At 53.1% G+C, this 22,145-nt stretch overlaps 2 protein-coding genes across 3 annotated transcripts in view; one reads left to right on the top strand and one right to left on the bottom strand.

Annotated features, from left to right (window-relative positions):
* Positions 1 to 13,264, bottom strand: part of PRPF6 (pre-mRNA processing factor 6) — a 55,848-nt gene extending 42,584 nt beyond the window's left edge. Inside the window, exons 1-3 of the mRNA XM_033187038.1 lie at positions 13,024 to 13,264; positions 10,479 to 10,647; positions 8,262 to 8,380 (exon numbers count right to left, since the gene is read on the bottom strand). Of these exons, the coding sequence (XP_033042929.1) occupies positions 8,262 to 8,380; positions 10,479 to 10,647; positions 13,024 to 13,094 (359 nt within the window). The 5' untranslated portion in view covers positions 13,095 to 13,264. The remainder of the gene's footprint in view (positions 1 to 8,261; positions 8,381 to 10,478; positions 10,648 to 13,023) is intronic.
* A 1,535-nt stretch (positions 13,265 to 14,799) lies between these two features.
* Positions 14,800 to 20,162, top strand: SAMD10 (sterile alpha motif domain containing 10). Of its 2 annotated transcripts, none has more exons than XM_033187209.1 (5): positions 14,800 to 15,279; positions 17,264 to 17,429; positions 17,512 to 17,683; positions 18,441 to 18,581; positions 18,743 to 20,162. In XM_033187209.1, exons 1-5 carry the CDS (start codon positions 14,825 to 14,827, stop codon positions 18,763 to 18,765), a joined length of 957 nt encoding a protein of 318 aa, XP_033043100.1. In that variant the 5' UTR covers positions 14,800 to 14,824; the 3' UTR covers positions 18,766 to 20,162. The 2 variants fall into 2 exon arrangements, with proteins under 2 accessions (XP_033043100.1, XP_033043101.1); XM_033187210.1 differs by having other exon boundaries at positions 15,020 to 15,279; positions 17,248 to 17,429.
* The last annotated feature ends 1,983 nt before the right edge of the window (positions 20,163 to 22,145 follow it).

Here is a 22,145-nt window from a genome sequence, read left to right as displayed (position 1 = left end):
GAGCTATAATCAAGCTACTGTACTCCACCCTGGGTGACAGAGTAAGATCCTGTATCCAAAAAAAAAAAAAAAATTAAAATGCAATGCCATTCACATTTAATTACTCTAGGTATAAATTTATGCACAATGATTTAATAACAAGCTTCTAAAAAGATTTCCAGGCCAGGCACATTGGCTTATGCCTGTAATCCCAGCACTCTGGGAGGCCAAATGATACGGTTTGCATCTGTGTCCCCATCAAATCTCATGCTCAATTACAATTCCCAGTGTTTGAGGTGGGGCCTGGCGGAGGTCACTGAGTCATGAGGGCAGATCCCTGGTGGCCTGGTGCTGTCCTCGGGACAGTAAGTTTACATTACGCAAGATCTGGTTGTTTAAAGTGTGTGGCAAGACTGGGCACGGTGGCTCACGCCTGTGATTCCAACACTTCGGAAGGCTAAGACGGTTGGATCACTTGGGGTCAGGAGTTCGAGACCAGCCTGGCCAACATGGTAAAACCCTGTCTCTACTAAAAACACAAAAATTAGCCAGGTGTGGTGGCATGTGCCTATAATCAAGCTACTCGGGAGGCTGAGACAGGAGAATCACTTGAGCCTGGAAGACTCAAAAAAATAAAAAATAAATAAAATTCCAGAAGAACTATATTTTACTATTCTGAAATTATCTTCAAAAAAAAAAAATTCCACATACATCACAGGAAGTTATATTACATGTATAAAAAGCAAGAGAGCTGGGCACAGTGGCTCACGTCTGTAATCTCAGCACTTTGGGAGGCCGAGGTGGGTGGAGCACAAGGCCAGGAGTTTGAGACCATTCTGGCCAACATGGTGAAACCCTGTCTCTACTAAAAATACAAAAACTAGCCAGGTGTGGAGGTGGGCACCTGTAATCCCAGTTACTTGGGAGGCTGAGGCAGGAGAACTGCTTGAACCCGTGAGGCAGAGGTTGCAGTAAGATCATGCCACTGCACTCCAGCCTGGGGAACAAGAGTGAAACTCGATCTCAGAAAAAAAAAAAAGCAACAGAAAGAGGAAATGAGCCAAAATGTTAACTGTTACTTTCTAGACTTATGAATAAATGTTATGCTTTTACCCATACTCTTATTTTCCTAATATTCTATAATGAGAACTTTTTTTTTCTTTTTGAGACAGTCTCTGTTGCCCAGGCTAGAGTGCAGTAGCACAATCTTGGCTCACGGTAGTGAGCCACCACACCCAGCTTCCGTTTATCCATTTTTGCTTTGGTTGCCTGTGCTTACTCAGGAAATCTTTGCCTAGTCCAATGTTCTGCAGAGTTTCTCCAGTGTTTTCTTCTAGTAGTTTCATAGTTTGAGGTCTTAAAGTCTTTTAATTTGATTTTTGTATGTGGTGACAGCGAGAGGTCTAGTTTCATTCTCCTGCATATGGATATCCAGTTTTTCCAGCACAATTTATTGAAGACCTTGTCCTTTCCCCAATAAATATTCCTGGTACCTTTGTCAAGAATGAGTTCACTGGCTGGGTACGGTGGCTCATGCCTGTAATTCTAGCACTTTGGGTGGCCAAGGTGGGTGGATCACGAGGTCAGGAGATTGACTGGCTAACACAGCGAAACCCCATCTCTACTAAAAATATAAAAAACTAGCCGGGTGTGGTGGCAGGCACCTGTAGTCCCAGCTACTCAGGAGGCTGAGGCAAGAGAATGGCGTGAACCTGGGAGGCGGAGGTTACAATGAGCCAAGATCGTGCCACTGCGCTCCAGCCGGGGCAACAGCAAGACTCCATCTCAAGAAAAATAAAGAAAGAAAGAAAGAAACGAGTTCACTGTAGATGTATCTATTTATTTCTGGGTCCATCCTGTTCCATTGGTCTATGTGTCTGTTCTTCTGCCAGTACCATGCTGTTTTTGTTACTATAGCTCTGTAGTATAATTTGAAGTCAAGTATTCCTCTAGTTTTGTTCCTTTTGCTCAGGATAGCTTTGGCTATTCTGGGTTTTTTGGGCTCCATATACATTTCAGAATTATTTTTTCTTTTTTTGAGAAGGAGACTCACTCTGTTGCCCAGGCTGGAGTGCAATGGCACGATCTCAGCTCACTGCAACCTCTGCCTCCCAGGTTCAAGTGATTCTCCTGCCTCAGCCTCCCAAGTAGCTGGGATTACAGGTGCCTACCACCATGCTCAACTAATTTTTGTATTTTTAGTAGAGATGGGATTTCACCATGTTGGCCAGGCTGGTCTCGAACTGCTGACCTCAAGTGATCCACCTACCTTGGCGTCCCACAGTGTTGGGATTACAGGCATGAGCCACTGCACCTGGCTATTTTTTCAGTATCTGTTAATAATATCCCTAGTAAGCCCAGGCGCAGTAGCTCAAGCCTGTAATCCCAGCACTTTGGGAGGCCGAGACAGGCGGATCATGAGGTCAGGAGATCGAGACCATCCTGACTAACACGGTGAAACCCCGTCTCTACTAAAAAAACACAAAAAACTAGCCGGGCGAGGTGGCGGCGCCTGTAGTCCCAGCTACTTGGGAGGCTGAGGCAGGGGAATGACGTAAACCCGGGAGGCAGAGCTTGCAGTGAGCTGAGATCCGGCCACTGCACTCCAGCCTGGGCAACAGAGAGAGACTCCGTCTCAAAAAAAATAAATAAATAAAAAATAATGTCCCTAGTATTTTGACAAAGATTGCATTAAATCCGTAAATCACTTTGGGTAGTATGGATATTTTATTTTATTTTAAGATGGAGTCTCACTCTGTCACCCAGGCTGGAGCGCAGTGGTGCTATCTCAACTCAACGCAACCTCGACCTCCTGGGTTCAAGTGATTCTCCTGCGTTAGCCTCCCAACTAGCTAGGACTACAGGTGTGTGCCACCACGCCCAGCTACTTTTTGTTTTTTGATTTTTTTTTTTTTGAGACAGAGTCTTGCCCTGTCGCTCAGGCTGGAGTGCAGTGATACAATCTCAGCTCACTGCAAACTTTGCCTCCCGGGTTTAAGCAATTCTCTTGCCTCAGCCTCCTGAGTAGCTGGGATTACAGACGTGTGCCACTACACCCAGCTAATTTTTGTATTTTTAGTAGAGACAGGGTTTCACCATGTTGGTCAGCCTGGTCTCTAACTCCTGACCTCAAGTGATCCACCCGCCTCAGCCTCCCAAGGTGCTGGGATTCCAGGCATGAGTCACAGCGTCAGGCAATTTTTGTATTTTTTTAGTAGGGATGGAGTTTCACCATGTTGGCCAGGCTGGTCTCCAACTCCTGACCTTCAGTCATCCACCTGCCTCGGTCTCCCAAAGTGCTGGGATTACAGGCATGAGCCACCACGTCCGGCCAGGTCGTATCGATATTTTAAACATTGATTCTTCCAATCTATGGACACAGAATCTCTGTCCAATTTCTTGCGTCAATGTTTTATAGTTTTCACTGTAGAGATCTTTCACTTCTTTTTTTTTTTTTTTGAGACGGAGTCTCGCTCTGTCACCCAGGCTGGAGTGCAGTGGCGCGATCTCGGCTCACTGCAAGCTCCGCCTCCCGGGTTCATGCCATTCTCCTGCCTCAGCCTCCTGAGTAGCTGGGACTACAGGCGCCCGCCACCGGGCCCGGCTAATTTTTTGTATTTTTAGTAGAGACGGGGTTTCACCATGGTCTCGATCTCCTGACCTTGTGATCCGCCTGTCTCGGCTTCCCAAAGTGCTGGGATTACAGGCGTGAGCCACCACGCCCAGCCACTGTCACTTCTTTGGTTAAATTTATTCCTAAGTATTTTATTTGTAGCTACTGTAAATATAATTACTTTCTTCATTTTTTAGATGGTCCACTGTTGACGACAGAAATGCTACTGACTTTTGTTTGTGGATTCTGTATCCTGCAACTTTTTTTTTTTGAGACGGAGCCTCACTCTGTCACCCAGGCTAGAGTAAAGTGGCACCATCTCGTCTCACTGCAACCTCTGCCTCCCAAATTCAAGCGATTCTCGTGCCTCAGCCTCCCGAGTAGCTAGGATTATAGGCACCCGCGACCACGCCTGCCTAATTTTTGTATTCTTAATAGTAATGGGGTTTCTCCATGTTGGCCAGGCTGGTCTCAAACTCCTGACCTCAGGTGACCCACCCACCCTCGGTCTCCCAAAGTGCTGGGATTACAGGTGTGAGCCACCGCACCTGGCGACATAGCCTGCAACTTTAATGAATCTGTCAGCTCCAACAGTGTTTTGGTAGAGTCTTTAGGGTTTTCCAAATATAAGATCATATCATCTGCAAACAAGGATAATTTAACTTTTTCTTTTCCAATTTGGATGACTGCTCTAGCTAGGACTTCCAGTACTATGTTGAATAACAATGGTGAAAGTGGGCATCCTTGTTGTGTTCCACATCTCAGAGAAAAGGCTTTCAGTTTTTCCCCATTCAGTATGATACTAGGTGTAGGTGCATCGTATGTGGCTTTTTTTTTTTTGCGACACAGTTTTGTCGTGTTGCCCAGGCTGGAGTGCAGTGTCGTGATGCCGGCTCCCTGCAACCTCCACCTCCCAAGTAGCTGAAATTATAGGCCTGAGCCACCACACCCAGCTAACTTTTGGATTTTTAGCAGAGACAGGGTTTTACCATGTTGGTCAAGATGGTCTCAAACTCCTGACCTCAAATGATCTGCCAGTGCCTGGGCCTCCCAAAGGGTTGTGATTACAGGCGTGAACCACCCCATCCAGCTGTATATAGCTTTTATTGTGTTGAGATATGTTCGGTTTTTTTGAGACAGGGTCTCACTCTGTTGCCCAGGCTGAAGTGTGGTGGTGTGATCTCGGTTCACTGCAACCTCCGCCTCCTGGGCTCAAGCAATCCTCCCATCTCAGCCTCCTGAGTAGCTAGGACTACAGGTGTGTGCCACAAAGCCTGGCTAATTTTTCTATTTTTTGGAAAGAACGGGTATTAACCCTCTTGCCTAGGCTGGTCTCAAACTCCGGAGATCAAGTAGTCCTCCCGCCTCAGCCTCCCAAAATGCTGGAATTACAGATGTGAGCCACCATGCACAGCCTGAGGTATATTCCTTCTACACCCAGTTTTTCTAGAGTTTTTATCATAAAGGAATGTTGAATTTTATCAAATGCATTTTCTTTTTTTTTTTTTTTGAGACAGAGTCTTGCTCTGTCGCCCGGGCTGGAGTGCAGTGGCCGGATCTCAGCTCACTGCAAGCTCCACCGCCTGGGTTTATGCCATTCTCCTGCCTCAGCCTCCGGAGTAGCTGGGACTACAGGTGCCCGCCACCTCGCCCGGCTAGTTTTTTGTATTTTTTTTTTTTTTGAGACAGAGTCTCACTCTGCCACCCAAGCTGGAGTGCTGTGGCGGGATCTCAGCTCACTGCAAGCTCCGTCTCCCAGGTTTACGCCATTCTGCCTCAGCCTCCCGAGTTGCTGGGACTACAGGCACCCGCCACCTCACCTGGCTAATTTTTTGTATTTTTTTTAGTAGAGATGGGGTTTCACCGTGTTAGCCAGGATGGTCTCGATCTCCTGACCTTGTGATCTGCCCATCTCGGCCTCCCAAAGTGCTGGGATTACAGGCTTGAGCCACTGCGCCCGGCCCTTATCAAATGTATTTTCAGAATCAATTAAAATGATCAGGCCGGGCACAGTGGCTCACGCCTGAATCCCAGCACTTTGGGAGACGGAGGCAGGCGGGTTATGAGGTCAGGAGATTGAGAGCATCCTGACTAACACGGTGAAACCCCGTCTCTATGAGCCGGGCGTGGTGGCAGGCGCCTGTAGTCTTAGCTATTCAGGAGGCTGAGGCAGGAGAATCACCTGAACCCAGGAGGCAGAGATTGCAGTGAGCTGAGATTGCGCCACTGCACTCCAGCCTGGGCAACAGAGCAAGATTCCATCTCAAAAAAAAAAAAAAAAAATTGTATGGTTTTTCTCCTTCATTCTGTTGATAAAATGTATACACTGATTAATTTGCATACGTTGAACCACCATTGCACTTGTACCCCTGGGCAAAATGCCGCTTGGTCACAATGAACAATCTTTTTTTTTGGGGGGATGGAGTCTTGCTCGTCTCCCAGGCTAGAGTGCAATGTCGTGATCTTAGCTCACTGCAACCTCCACCTCCCAGGTTCAAGTGATCCTTTTGCCTCAGCCTCCCAAGTAGCTGGGATTACAGGCGTGTGCCACCATGCCCGGCTAATATTTGTATTTTTAGTAGAGACGGAGTTTCACGAGGTTGGTCAGACTGGTCTTGAACTCCTGACCTCAGATGACCCAAGATCCGCCCACCTCGGCCTCCCAAAGTGCTAGAATTATGGGCATGAGCCACTGCGTCCAGCCAATGAACCATCTTTCCAATGTCTTGTTGAATATGGTTTGCTAGTATTCTGCTGAGGATTTCTGCATCAGTGTTCATCAGGGATACCGACATAACGTTTTCTTTTTTCTGTGTGTCTTTGTCTGGTTTTGGCATCAGGTACTACTGGTTTTATAGAGTAAGTTTGGATGTATTCCCTCCTCTACTTTTCAGAATAGTTTGAGTAGAATTGATACTAGTTCTTCTTAAAATATTTGGTTAGGCCGGGCGCGGTGGCTCAAGCCTGTAATCCCAGCACTTTGGGAGGCCGAGACGGGCGGATCACGAGGTCAGGAGATCGAGACCATCCTGGCTAACATGATGAAACCCCGTCTCTACTAAAAATACAAAAAAACTAGCCGGGCGATGTGGCGGGCGCCTGTAGTCCCAGCTACTCGGGAGGCTGAGGCAGGAGAATGGCGTGAACCTGGGAGGCGGAGCTTGCAGTGAGCTGAGATCCGGCCACTGCACTCCAGCCTGGGCGGCAGAGCGAGACTCCGTCTCAAAAAAAAAAAAAAAAAAAAAAAAAAAATATTTGGTAAAATTCAGCAATGAAGCAATTAGATTCTGGGATTTTCTCTGCTAGGACTCTTTCTATTACAGCTTTGATCTCATTACTTATTCGTCTGTTCAGGTTTGGGATTTCTTCATGGTTCGATCTTGGTAGCTTATATGTGTCATTTGACATCTTTAATTCATTTGCAAATTACTCAACATATAATAGATTAATCAACAGTCAGTGAGCCCCTTTCAAAGATGGTAACCCTGATGTATCGTAAAAGTAATCCACAAAATTCTACTGATTTCTGGAAAATCTTAAGAGTTCTTAAGCTCTCCATTGCAGCCCCCAGGTCCTAAGGCTGTTCTGTAACAGCCCAGGGCTTATCCAAGCATGGCTACAACAGACCAAGACCCTCAGGTGGCCTAAAAGCTGAGCAGACACACATATACTATTGCAACATTTCTCCGAGTATAAAACAATTCAAAACAGCCGGGCGCGGCGGCTCACGCCTCTAATCCCAGCAGTTTGGGAGGTCGAGGCGGGCAGATCACGAGGTCAGGAGATCGAGACCACCCTGGCTAACACGGTGAAACTCGGTCTCTACTAAAAATACAAAAAATTAGCCGGGTGTGGTGGTGGGTGCCTGTAGTCCCAGCTACTCAGGAGGCTGAGGCAGGAAAATGGCGTGAACCCGGAAGGCAGAGTTTGTAGTGAGCTGAGATCGTGCCACTGCACTCCAGCCTGGGTGACAGAGCAAGACTCCACCTCAAAAAAAAAAAAAAAAAAGACCGGGCATGGTGGCTCACGCCTGTAATCCCAGCACTTTGGGAGGCCAAGGCAGGCAGATCACGAGGTCAGGAGATCGAGACCACCCTGGCTAACACGGTGAAAACCCCGTCTCTACCAAAAACACAAAAAATTAGCCAGGTGTGGTGGCGGGCGCCTGTAGTCCCAGCTACTCGGGAGGCTGAGACAGGAGAATGCCGTGAACCCAGGAAGCGGAGCTTGCAGTGAGCCGAGATCGCACCACTACACTCCAGCCTGGGCGACACAGCGAGACTCCATCTCTAATTAAAAAAAAAAAAAAAAAATTCGAAACTTTTTTTTTTTTTTTTGGAGACAGGGTCTCACTATGTCAACCAGGCTGGAATGCAGTGACATGATCATGGCTCACTGCAGTTTCTACCTCCTGGGCTTAAACAGTCCTTCCACCTCAGGCTCCCAAGTAGCTGGGACTACAGGTGTGCACCATCTGACTAATTTTTAAATTATTTGTAGAGATGAGGTCTCACTATGTTGCCCAAACTGGTCTCAAACCCCTGGGCTCTAGCTATCGTCCTACCTTGGCCTCCCAAAGTGATAGGATTACATACGTGAGCCACTGCCCCGACCTCAAAACTTTTTTTAAAGTTGGATAAATATCGTGAAAGGCAACAATTTATTTTACCGTCTTTCTTTTCTTCTTTCATCCATCCTTTTATCCAGGGCTGCATAAATAGCATCTGCTTCCTCATCATCTTTCTCATAGGGCCCACTTGAGAAGAGGCTCCCAGCATAGCCATTAAACTGAGAAGCAAACAACATGTGCAGAGAGGTCAGCTTTTCCTCCATCACCATCCCCACCAGCAGAAACAGAGAAGATCTCTACTTGTGAAATACTTGTTAAATTATTTTCTTCAGCCAACAAAGCCAAATTGAGGGATAGTCTACAATATAACTGGTGACTATTCTTCAAGTGTCAAGGGCATGAAAGACAGAGGAGCCGCTCCAACTGGAAGGTACCAAGGAGACATGACAAAATGCAACGGGGGTTCCTGGACTGAGCCTAAGTCAGAAAACAGACATTTGTGGAAACACATGAAATGCAAATACGACTGACAGATTAGTTCATAGTAGTGTGTCGATGTTAACTCTTTTGTTTCAATAACTGCACTGAGGTCATGTAAGATGGGGAGAAGCTTGGTGAAAGACATGCAGAAACTTTTTTTTTTTTTGGCACTATTTTTGCAAGTTCCTGCAAATTTAAAATTTTTTCAAAACTAAATTTTTTGTTTGTTTTTGAGACAGAGTCTTACTCTGTTGCCCAGGCTGGAGTGCAGTGGCACGATCTCGGCTCACTGCAAGCTCCGCCTCCCAGGTTCACGCAATTCTCCTGCCTCAGCCTCCCAAGCAGCTGGGACAACAGGCACCCGCCATCATGCCCAGCTAATTTTTGTGTATTTTTAGTAGAGATAGGGTTTCACTGTGTTAGCCAGGATGGTCTCGATCTCCTGACCTCGTGATCTGCCTGCCTCGGCCTCCCAAAGTGCTGGGATTATAGGTGTGAGCCACCATGCCTGGCCTCAAAACTAAAATTACGTTTTTAAATTTTCCTCAGAGGAAAAGTGTCACATGTTAGAAAACAGTTAATCGGTATTCAGTCAGCTGAGGTTTTTCTTCAGATGTCTTTTTAGAGGGCAAGCACTAAAGCCAAAAAAAGCAAACACTGGCTGGGCGCCGTGGCTCAAGCCTGTAATCCCAGCACTCTGGGAGACCGAGACGGGTGGATCATGAGGTCAGGAGATCGAGACCATCCTGGCTAACACGATGAAACCCCGTCTCTACTAAAAAATAAAAAAAACTAGCCAGGCGAGGTGGCGGGCGCCTATAGTCTCAGTTACTCGGGTGGCTGAGGCAGGAGAAGGGTGTGAACCCGGGAGGCGGAGCTTGCAGTGAGCTGAGATCCGGCCACTGCACTCCAGCCTGGGCGACACAGCGAGACTCCATCTCAAAAAAAAAAAAAAGCGGCCGGGCGCGGTGGCTCAAGCCTGTAATCCCAGCACTTTGGGAGGCCGAGACGGGCAGATCACGAGGTCAGGAGATCGAGACCATCCTGACTAACACGGTGAAACCTCGTCTCTACTAAAAAATACAAAAACTAGCCGGGCGAGGTGGCGGGCGCCTGTAGTCCCAGCTACTCGGGAGGCTGAGGCAGGAGAATGGCGTAAATCCGGGAGGCGGAGCTTGCAGTGAGCTGAGATCCGGCCACTGCACTCCAGCCCGGGCGACAGAGCGAGACTCTGCCTCAAAAAAAAAAAAAAAGCAAACACTTTAAGTTTTTATCATTAAAGACTGGCAGCCAGGCGCGTTGGCTCAGACCTGTAATCCCAACACTATGGGAGGCCAAGGTGGGCAGATCACCTGAAGTCAGGAGTTCGAGACCAGCCTGACCAACATGGAGAAACCCTGTATCTACTAAAAATACAAAATTAGCCGGTCATGGTGGCACATGCCTGTAATCCCAGCTACTCAGGAGGCTGAGGCAAGAGAAATCGCTTGAACCCGGGAGGCGGAGGTCACGATGAGCTGAGATCGCACCACTGCACTCCAGCCTGAGCAACAAGAGCGAAACTCCGTCTCAAAAAAAAAAAGACTGGCCAACACAAAATGCCAAGGCAGTGGTCCCAACATCTGCAAGAACATCTCTTCTGAGGGACAAAAGGTGCACATTTCTCCATATTTTTCCTCCTCCCTCTCACTCTCTGTAAAGATGTCCCATGAATAGCTGAAATTTTAAATGCATGAGCCACTCCAAGCCATTCACTACAGACACCAACACACACTGGTGAGGTCAGCTGCTCCCAGAGACTGGCTGGAGGAGCCACGACAGCTGGACACATCTCACCTCATCATAATTGGTGTCATTTAGATCCTCATCGTCATCATCAGCAGCCTGGTTTTTCTTCATCTGGTCCCCAACGGTTCTCTTGCCTGGGGGTGCATGGCGATCATCCACAGGATCATTTGCATCACGGGCGGGCCCGATGTCTGACCGCGTGGTGAAGCCAGTGGCGCTGCAGGAGACCCCCAAGACACCCGGTATCTGAACGACTCTGTTCCTGTGCTCTTCTCCACCCCTGGTCATCACTTACTAACACCTCTTTTTCTAACACCTCTGGGAAACCTCCAAAGATCCTAGTGACAATGAACTGCAGTCTCAAACGCTACCGATCTTCTCTGCTTACCTGAAGGTTTCAGCCTGACGACGTTATCAAGGCAATCTGTCTCCACTCTAAGGTTTCCATCATCTCCCCCTCCACGTCCAACTAGGCCCTTAAACCTAAGTTGGCCCAAACTGAGCTCCTCTTCTGTGCCCACCTTACAGCTGCTCTGGGGTGTTTCAGCTGATAACAGCACTGCTGTCCCAGATGCCATGGGACCATGACATAATCTTTGCCTCCCTCTCCCACTTTCCCCATCCTGTCTGTTCCTAAGTACTAATGAATCCACCTTCAAAATCCCTCCTTCCCAGACTATGACTCTCATCACAGCTGGAAACCAAGTTAGCTCTTCCTGCCTTTAGCCTTCCTCTATTTCAACCCATGCTCTGCCAGATGATTCTTCCCAAAACACAGCTCTGACTAAAAACTTCTTGGCCGGCCGGGCGCGGTGGCTCAAGCCTGTAATCCCAGCACTTTGGGAGGCCGAGACGGGCGGATCACGAGGTCAGGAGATCGAGACCATCCTGGCTAACACGGTGAAACCCCGTCTCTACTAAAAATACAAAAAACTAGCCGGGCGAGGTGGCGGGCGCCTGTAGTCCCAGCTACTCCGGAGGCTGAGACAGGAGAATGGCGTAAACCCGGGAGGCGGAGCTTGCAGTGAGCTGAGATCCGGCCACTGCACTCCAGCCTGGGTGGCAGAGCAAGACTCCGTCTCAAAAAAAATAAAAAAATAAAAATAAAAAAATAAAAACTTCTGGGCCGGGCGCAGTGGCTCATGCCTGTAATTCCAACACTTTGGGAGACTGAGGCGGGTGGATCACGAGATCAAGAGTTCAAGACCCCCCTGGCCAACATGGTGAAACCCTGTCTCTATTGAAAATATAAAAATTAGCTGGGCCGGGCGCGGTGGCTCAAGCCTGTAATCCCAGCACTTTGGGAGGCCGAGACGGGCGGATCACGAGGTCAGGAGATTGAGACCATCCTGGCTAACATGGTGAAACCCCGTCTCTACTAAAAATACAAAAAACTAGCCGGGCGACATGGCGGGCGCCTGTAGTCCCAGCTGCTTGGGAGGCTGAGGCAGGAGAATGGCGTAAACCCAGGAGGCGGAGCTTGCAGTGAGCTGAGACCCGGCCACTGCACTCCAGCCTGGGCGGCAGAGCGAGACTCCGTCTCAAAAAAAAAAAAAAAAAAAAAAAAAAATTAGCTGGGCGTGGTGGTGGCCGCCTATAATCCCAGCTACTCAGGAGTCTGAGGCAGAGAACTGCTTGAACCCAGGAGGCAGAGGTTGCAGTGAACTGAGATCACGCCATCGCACTCCATACAGAGCAAGACTCTGTCTCAAAAAATAATAATTCTGAAGGGTCATGGTCTTTCTAATGTATCCAGGAGCTGCAGCCTGACGCTCAAAGCCTCTCCAACCTCCTGAGCTCTTTTCTATTGGTTGCACATTCCACTCACATTGGACTCCCTCCTGTTCTCTGGGCTTCCTCCTTGCCTCACTTTTTTTGAACTCGCGCACACAGGATGTCAGTTTCTCTTTTATCACTACCACGTTTCTGCAGCCCTAAGTCCAGCTCTCCTACTAAACTTGACTCCAATGCTACTCTCCATTAAGCATTGGGTTCTAAATCTGGTCCTCTTTACGTGCTTATTTATGCTAATACCAAACCCTCCTTAGTGAGCTTCCGGTCCTCTGAAGATGCTGTCAATATCGGAGCCTTGTGTGTGCCCCACAGATTCTAATACAATACCACCACCAAGAAAAACCCAGTAGTTTTCCTCATCAAATGAATAGCCAAATAGAGTAATAACGACTGCTCACTTATCCAGCAACGTATGGTGGTCATCTGTGTTGCAGGCAAGGAGGACCCAGGCACGCTTAAGGCGGGGCGGGGCGGGGGGTGTGTCAGCCTGACCTGGGGAAGGTGGTCGCGTGTTTCCACTACATATCAGATTCCTCTACACCTCACTGCAGACTGCATACATCATTACCCATCTTACAGACCAAAACACTGGGCTAAGAGCCAACACGTCACATCCAGGCGACAGGTAGGGTGCACACACTGGTATGTCCTGACCCCAAAGCCCGTTGTTTTCTGCAGGGATTAAGCCGATCCACCAAGCGTCTTTTAGACAGCGCGGCCATAGACCCCGGCCCCCAAACACGCGCACTGCGCTCCGCTAGCCGGGTCCCCGCCCCTGGCACGCCGCTCCAGGCCTCACCCCCGGCCCAGCCCCGGCACGTAGCCGAGCGGAGCGGGCATCCCCAGGAACGGCTTCTTCTTCTTGTTCATGGCGGCGGCGACGACCAAGGCTAGGAAGCAACGGAATGAGGCAGCGGAAGAGGGGAAGAAGCAGAGACTCTAGGCTTCGACGTCCGAGGCGCTCCGTAGGAAAGTGTCGCGGTCGTCGCGTCACCCGCGCCCCGGAAGCAGAGCCCTCGGTCCGCACCCGCCCCGCCCACTTTTTTACTCCCCGGGCGGAAGCCCGGACGTGCTGCTTCGACGACTTCCGGCCGCGGCTAAGGGGCGGGGACGTGGCAGGCGCGTGCGCGGGAGCGCCTCCTCGTGGCGAGGCGGGAGGAGCTAGGCCGAGCCTGCACTGGGACCTTAAGAGGCCCCAGGGGGCCAAAAACAGCCTGAGGCATCGCTCCTTCCCGAGTGCTCTCATGCATTCCCGAGGAGACCTGTCTGTGCCAGTAGGACCCATGGTCCCCTCCCTCTGAACCAGCCCAGCTGCCCGCCCTCGCCCCGGGTGGGCCTGATCACTTCCAAGCAGAGCTATACCCTGTCCAGTTGTGTAGAGCTTGTGTGTACTGGTTATGGGCACACCTGTCTGTGTGCGTCCTGGGCGCACACTGCTGCCCTAAGCTTTCAGCACTCATATTCTTTTTTGTTGTTGTTGTTAAGACGGTGTCTCGCTCTGTCGCCCAGGCTAGAGTGCAGTGGCGCAATCTCGGCTCACTGCAAGCTCCGCCTCCTGGATTCACGCCATTCTCCGGCCTCAGCCTCCGGAGTACCTGGGACTACAGGCGCCCGTCACCACGCCCGGCTAATTTTTTGTGTTTTTAGTAGAGACTGGGTTTCACCATTCACAGGATGGTCTCGATCTCCTGACCTCGTGATCTGCCTGCCTTGACCTCCCAAAGTGCTGGGATTACAGGCCTGAGCCACCGCGCCTGGCCTAGCACTCATATTCTTGAACCCCCATTCATGCATCTGTCCCTCCAGTGGGACTAGAGACCCCACCCACGCCCGCCAACATGCCTTGGACATTCTGGTGAGGGCCACATCCTCAGCTCCTGGAGAGCTAATTGAAATAAACAACCGCAGTTGACCTGTAGGGAACACGTCAGCACATGAACATGGCTGTCAAGCATGTGGGTGAATCCTACGTGTGTGATTAGTGATGTATGATTAGTGTGTGATTAGTGGGGTGTGTGCACACTGAGGTCACGTGTGCTCGTGTTCTGGGTGCACGTGCATGACTGTACTCTGTGCATGCATTTCTACATGTCTGTGTGCATCTCTGCGCCTTCTGCTGTAAGACATCTTCCAGAGCCCCTGCATACACCCAGGGAGAGCACCCAGGCTCCTGGGCAGAGCAAGCCGAATAGCTAGTTGCAAGCCTGGCTTGCTGCTGCACCAGGCAACCACAGTTCCCCAGCCCAGCCCCATTCCAGCACTTCTCACTGGAGTCCTGGAGCAAACACACCGCACCGGCCTGCTACAACCTCCTTGGAGTTCCTCTCTGCCCCATCTTCAGGCAAGCCCCTTTCAGTTACAGAGCACTGTACCGCCCCCTCTCCCCCGGGCACTGAGCCAGGTTCTGGGGCTGCAGGGGGAAGGGAGAACCACCCTGATGTTCACAGTGGGGTGGGCGGTAAGCAAGAGTCAAGCTGGTTTCTCCGGGGAAGCGGGTGCCCATTTGAGAGACAGTAAAGAGGTAGGAGACCGAGGGAAGTGTGTGGGAGGGGTTGATCTGCCCCTTGTCCTGGCTCCGGTAGGTAGAAGGCCCCCGTAAGATGCTCTTCAGCCCACCCCCACGCACAGAGGGGCCCGACCTCAGAGGACCCCCGGCAGGTGCACGGGGGCTCTTCTCCGCGGAGTCGTGCCCAGGGGCGCACGGACGCCCCTCGCCCTGGCGGACAGCCTTGGCGCACGCAGGCCCGCGCGCCGCCGACACACCTCGGAGCTCCCGGAGCGCGCCCGGCACACAGGGCTCGGCGGCAGGTGCCTCGCCGCGCACACTCGCGGGCCGCGGGGACCGGCTCGGGCGCGGGGCCGGCTGGGGCGGGGCGGGGCGGCGGCGCGCGTTCCCCGCCGGCCACACCGGCCGCCCTGCACTCGGCGAGGGGCGTGTGCGCGGGCCTGGCACCCGCGGGCCCCATGTTCACCGAGCTGAGGTCCAAGCTGAGCCCCCCGCGTGGCCGCGCCGGGGCCGTGCGCGCCGGCTTCGGGGAGCGCCGGGATGTGGACGGTGAGCGGGGCTGGACCCGGGCGCGGGGATTTCGCGGGCGGGGGTCTCACGGACCCAGAGGCACGGTTGGGGGCCGGGACCTGGCGGGCTTCGAGCCGCGGCGGCTGGGGGTATTCGGCGGATGTCTCGGCTCAACGGGGTCCCATGGCCTTTGTCCTGCTTTGGGGGGCAGCCAGCCTCAGGCCTTGGGGGTCAGGGCGCCCTTGGCTTGGGGTGAGGGGGTGACAAGCCGAGGCGCCTGTGTTCAGGTTGGCACTACGCTCGGGTCACCTTTCCCTGCGCGCGGAGAAAACCCTCCGCAGCCTTTGCAGTGGGGCCGAGAGAGGGCCGAGGTCACATCCCGCCTCGGTGCCCCCGCCCCATTTCCTTCTGGAATCCTGACGTTGAGGCGGGAGGGACCGGACCGACAGACCGCGGGAAGGACGGAACTCCCTCCGGGAGTGCGGGCAGGAAATGGGCGGAGCCTGCTTGGCCTGGGCAGGTGCGATGCGAGCGGAGGTGTCCGACGGGTTCCCCCGGCTGCCGCGCGCTTTTGCACCAGCCCCGCCGCTGCAGGCCCTGCAAAGCCCGGAGACCACGGTGCCTGTCCGTTGGAAGGCGCAGCCTTAGAATAAATCTTTTCCCACAGCAGTAGGGGCTACCTCGGGGCGGTGGCCCACTGACCACACCCTCTGCTGACCCTAGACCTCAAATTTGGAGTCACCAGGGGTCCTGTTCCTGAAAGTTGCAAGAATGGGGGAGGAAGGTGTTAAGTCTCTTAAGTCTTACCGGGGTGGGAGGACAGGGGAGTGGGATGTGGTTTTCCCCCGATACTCAGACCTCCTAGACACATACATCCTCAGCCCCTGCCCTGGGTGTGGAGTGGGTGGCTGAGTCTGGAGCCGGGAGGGTCTCTCACTCTAGGGTGGATGGGGTGAGGGCCCTAGCATGGGAACCTCACCTACCCTGCTGAAGTCCTGGGTGCTGTAAAGACGGGCAGGCCTTCTGTCTCCCCACAGGCTCTGTTCACTTGCAGACACCATACAGAGCCTTCATTCATTCATTCATTCACAATGAATGTAGGGTGCCTCTATGTAACAGACCTGGATCAAGACACCTGCCTCCCCAGACTCAGGTCAGCAGTGTCCCCAGAGATGATGATAAAGCTCAGATGAGATGCTTTAATGCAGTTACTGCAGGAAGAGGGAGCACAGAGCATCACGGTGGGTCCCCAAGCAATGGCTGCACCCCACATACCTGTGCTGACCTGCCCATATTGAATGGGTGCCCACCATTCAGGTGGCCGGTGTTTTCCCAGGCCTGCAGGCTCTGTGGGAGGCAGCACAGCTGGAGAGCCCAGCGCATGTTTCTGGAGTGAGCCCTGCTTGTCGATTTGAGCCCTGCTTGTCGGTTGGCCCAGAGTTCAGGCTGTCAATGAGTCATAATCAGTGAGTGGGGCCCCAACGCCAGATAGCGCTGTATGAACTGGGTTTCTTCAATGGCGACGGGCAAGCAGCATCCTCAGCCCGGTTTCCCCAGCACAGACGACCTCCCCGGACTCGGGACCTGCCTTTCCTCAAAGCAGGCTGTGTGTGCACTTCCTGGTCTGGTGTGTGCAAGGCTTGTGGGCCAGCCCAAGGCAAGGGTGAGGTCAGGGCTGTCCCAGGACAGCTCCTCCTGCCATATCTTAGGTTCCCTTCCTTTGCGGGCACATCCTCTGATCTAAGCAGAATCCATCCTGCTCCCCAGAGTGGGGGCTGTAGACTTGCAAGAGGAAAGGTGTTTTCAGTTCGTCTCTTTTTGTGCTGGGTGAGGTCCTCAAAACAGGTCCTGCACACTTCCTTCTGCCTTTGGAGGCTTGGGAACCCCTCACTGGTGAAGTGATTTCCCACGCTAGTGTAGAGGAGATGGGGCAGGGAGCTAGCTCTCAAGTAGAGGAAGCCTCTGGTTCTGCCCTTGACTGCCCTGACCAGGCACCCACACACACAGCCACTGCCCACTTCAGCTTCTGCCAGACTCTCCTGGAGCACACGGTGTCAGCTGAGAGCATCCCCTGCCACTTGCCTGGGACACCTGGCACCAGCCTCACATGGCATGACTCCCGCAGCCAGAGGGCGGCCAGCAGCAGGCCAATCAAGCTCCTGCAGCAGCCCGGCACAGAGACCCCCCAGGTACCCACCCACTCCACCCACCTCCGTCCCTGCCCTCCCTCTCCACCACTCTCATTTTGCCTGCCACGCCCCTCCCCTGCAGGGCCGGCTGTACTCTGATCACTATGGCATGTACCACACAAGCCCCTCGCTGGGCGGCCTGACCCGGCCCGTGGTCCTGTGGAGTCAGCAGGACGTCTGCAAGTGGCTCAAGAAGCACTGTCCCCACAACTACCTCATCTACGTGGAGGCCTTCTCCCAGCATGCCATCACCGGTACAGTGGGGCTGAGGAATGGGCTGAGGGTGCTGTGGGAATGGGGCTACCTGCCTCAGAGGATCTCCTCCCCACACTCAGCCTGCCTTTCTCTTGCTATTGTTTTCATCTGTCTAGTTTCTTCGGTGAATCCACCTTCCCTCTGGTCTTCGTCTCTGCAGAATCTGTCTTTTTTATCCCTTCGCCTTTCTTTCTGTGTCTCTTCCCATCTCTCTGTGCTGTCTTCATCTGGCTTTTCTCTGTTCCGTCCCTGCCTTTTGCTCTTCATCCTTTCCCTCTGCCTCTCTCCCTCTAAGTTTCTTTATCTGTTTCGCTGATTCTCTTTCTCCCTCTGAGTCTCTCTGTACCCCGCTTCCTCTCTCTCTCCTCCTTCTTTCTCTTTTAGTCCCTGCCTGTGCCTTCACTCAGTTTGTTGTTTGTTTGTTTCTGAGAAGGAGTCTCGCTCTGTTGTCCAGGCTGAAGTGCAATGGCACGATCTCGGCTGACTGCAACCTCTGCCTCCCAGGTTCAAGTGATCCTCCTGCCTCAGCCTCCCGAGTAGCTGGGACTACAGGCACACACCACCAAGCCCAGCTAATTTTTATATTTTTAGTAGAAATGGGGTTTCCAGGCTGGTCTTGAACTTCTGACCTCAAGTGATCTGCCCTCCTCAGCCTCCCAAAGTGCTGGGATTACAGGCGTGAGCCACAGCACCAGCCTTGCCTTGGCTCTTGATGCCTCTGTTGGCCTCAGCTCAGCCCCTCTTCCATCTCCCCAGGCCGTGCACTGCTGCGGCTGAATGCAGAGAAGCTGCAGCGGATGGGGCTGGCCCAGGAGGCCCAGAGACAGGAGGTGCTGCAGCAGGTGCTCCGCCTGCAGGTGCGTGAGGAGGGGCGGAGCCTGCAGCTGCTCAGCCAAGGTCAGTGTGAGGTGCCAGAAAGGCCTGGGGGCTGATGGAGAAGCCCCTCTGAGTGCGGGGTGGGATGACCTCAGGAGGGTGGCTGTGGGCCCCAATAAGGGCCCCAATGCAGATGATGCCGAAGACCCCCCCCCCCATCCTCACCCTCTTCCACCCCACAGCTTCCTTTGGGAAAATGTCCTAGCTGCTGCTGAGGCTTGAACCCAGACCCCAGCACTGTGACGGGAGTCCACGGCTAGGGAGGAGGCAGAGCTGGCCCCGCAGCCCCTCTTGGACCCTGCAGGATGCCGGGGCGGCCAGGCTGGCCCAACGGACAGACAGGACCAGGATCACCACCTCCCGGCGCCTCTGGTTGGACATTCCAGGTCATGCCCTGGGGCTGGGTGGGTAGGGGCTGCTTGAGTGTGGCCCCACCTCCTGGGACCTGAGCCCAAGCCCTCCCCTGGTGCTGCTGGCAGCATGTGGGGCAGCTGCCTGGAGCCAGAGCCGGTTTGGATGTCCCCCCAGACTCCCAGGGAGTCTGTTTATTTACATTCCCCTCTCCACGTGATGTCCATCCCCCATCACCTGCTGAGTCACCTGGCTGTCCACCCACTCAGCCCCGTTCTAGGCAGTTCCCCAGCACCTCCAGGTTGGCCCACACAGGTGCCATAAGTTGCCTTGGCTCCCTGTGGCTTGTGCCCATGCCCCTGCCAGAGCCCAGCAGACCCACCCATCATCTAGAGTAGTGGCCATCAGCACCTGCCCAGCGGCACCATGTCAGGCACTTTCATCATTATTTATATATCCTCACCACACCCTCTCTATTCATGAGAAGAAAGCTGAGAAAGGCCCAGATTGACCAAGCACCAGAGACAAAATGTGGCACAACAAGGACCTCAGCCCTGTCCAGGTGGCTCTGTGCCCAGGGCCCAGGCTCAGCAGTGCTCCCTGCCCTATCTTTGGGAAAATCTTGCTTTTACGGTCGTCCCCACTCCCACCCTCAAGAACAAGGGCCTTGTGTGTGGGCCTTCCCATTGCCACTTTCCCAAGAAGGCCTGTGAGGATTCAGGGGAGAGGCCTCCCCAGGGCCGCTCCCCCTACACCCGCCCAGAGGCCCGAGCAACCCCTCTCTGGGTGGTTCGGGGCTGGTGCTGCCTGGCGGAAGGACAGTGAGGGCAGCCCTGGCCAACCCCGCCCTCTTGTGCCTCTGCCGGCTCCCGATCCCCTCGGGGCTTCTGAGAATCTCAGGGACAGATGAGGCTGAGCTCCCGTTCCCTCTGTGTGCTTTGAGCCTCCAGACTCAAGGCTGGTCACTGCAGGTCCCAGGGAGAATTTGGACAACTGGCCTGGCCGCTCCCCTCCCCTAAGCCCCCACCAAGGGGAGACCCTCATCCCTGCCCCTGTGTGGCTGCCCAAGTATTCTGCCTGCCTCCCACCATCAGCCCTCGCCCAAGATGCCCTTCTGCCTCTGCTCCCCTCCCTCCTCCTCTGTCTTGCCCTGGCCCACGCACGCCTGTCTCGTCTTCCTTGTTTTGCGCTCACTTTTTTATACTCTGACAAAAAAAATAATAATCAGAAATAAAGCTGGTTCCCAAGTGCTGGCCATGCTGCGTCTGCGAGAGGGCGTCCGGGCAGCCGCGGCCACCAGGGGGCAGTGGCGTCGCGCCCCGGAGGGGCGTCCGGGCAACCCCAGCGCAGAGGCTGGAAACAGGGCTCAAGCCACGCCCGCGGGCGGCCCCCAGTGCTGGACACAACGCCCGGCACGCTGGAAGGGATAGCCCACACAGCTTGGGAGGGTCCTGCGGCTGCCGTGACAGAGGACCACCGAGGGGTGCTGAGAACAGCAGACACTCATTCTCTCACAGTTCTGGAGGCCGCAGTCCAAACTCCAGCTCTCCCGGGGCCTCCTGGGGAGACTCCTCACCTCTCCAGCTTCCAGTGGCTGCCGGGAGAACTCGGGCTCATGGGCATTACCCGTCTCCACCTCTGTAATCAGATCACCCCCTCTTCTGTCTCTCAAATCTACCTCTGTCTCCCTCTTATAAGGATGCTTAGATTTGGGGCCACCTGGGTAATACAGGATAATCTCCTCATCGCAAGATCTTTAATCACATCTGCAAATACCCTTTTCCCAATAAGATCCCATTCACACGTTCAGGGATAACACACAAACATCTGGCCTAGGCGCGGTGGCCCATGCCTGCAATACCAGCACTGTGGGAGACCAAGGCAGGAGTGTCGCTGGAGGCCAGGAGTTCAAGACCAGCCTGTGCGGCATAGCAAGACCCCATCTCTACAAAAAACTTTGGAAACTAGCCAGCCATGGTGGCGCATACCTGTAGTCCCAGCTACTTGGTAGGCTGAGGCAGGAGGATTCCTTGAATTCAGGAGTTCAAGGCACAGTGAGCTCTGACCACACAACTGTACTCCAGCCTGGGCAACAGAGCAAGACCCTGTCTCAAACACACACAGATCACAGCACACACCCTGACACATACACACACACAGCAATCAGACACATAAGAACTCAGAGGTTGGCCAGGCGCGGTAGCTCACACCTGTAATCCCAGCACTTTGGGAGGCCGAGGCAGGTGGATCATGAGGTCAGGAGATCGAGACCATCCTGGCTAACAGGGTGAAACCCTGTCTCTACTAAAAATACAAAAAATTAGCCGGGCGTGGTGGTGGGCGCCTGTAGTCCCAGTTACTCGGGAGGCTGAGGCAGGAGAATGGCGTGAACTTGGGAGGCGGAGCTTGCAGTGAGCTGAGATCATGCCACTGCACTCCAGCCTGGGCGACAGAGCGAGACTCTGTCTCAAAAAAAAAAAAAGAAAAGAACTCAGAGGCCACCACACACAGACACTCATACACAGAGACGCAATGACACTGACACCAGCAAACACCAACAAACACAAATGCGCATGGAGTTGGCCAGACACACAGACACAAACGTATATAACAGCATGCCCCCATACAAAGATGTCATTACACAAATACACAAATGCTAGCATGCAAACACACAACGACCTCCTAACACGTAGAAACACATGGGACACAGCACATCCCTGGCGCACACAAACGCAGTGTGTTACACAACACCCTGGCATGCTGATGCTCACAGAAAACAGCCATCCCTCACCAGCACCCTGACACTGAGACATGCCACAGCCTGGACACATGGATGCTAAAATCCAGACACATTGTCCCCAGGCCCCCTGATATCTAATCACCCAGATGCTAAAATACAGTCAGGCATTGCCCTCACCTAGCACAGGACACTGTCGTATCCTGACACGGCAATATCCAAACAGGTCGCATGTATGGACACCCAGACTTACACAGGGAGAGCTGACGGCCTTGGATGCACCTAAGGGGACACACCCTGACCCCTCAGGAAATCCTGCTGGTCCTGTCCCCAGGGTGGGAAAGGTCAACAAGGGAAGAACATGACGCTAGCCTTGCAGGGAATGCCCTCCCCTTTCTCCTCGGGTCACACAGGCTGGTGTGCACTGGCCTCTTTCTGGCTCAGATTCCCGAGGGAAGGATGGACTGACTGCCTCTTCCGCAAGAGCCAATCTCACT

Source organism: Trachypithecus francoisi, unplaced genomic scaffold, assembly GCF_009764315.1.
Source record: "Trachypithecus francoisi isolate TF-2019V2 unplaced genomic scaffold, Tfra_2.0 Lachesis_group21, whole genome shotgun sequence".
NCBI classification, from domain to species: Eukaryota; Metazoa; Chordata; class Mammalia; order Primates; family Cercopithecidae; genus Trachypithecus; species Trachypithecus francoisi.
Note: the sequence above shows the minus strand (reverse complement) of the source record. Positions and strands in the feature narration are given on the sequence as shown.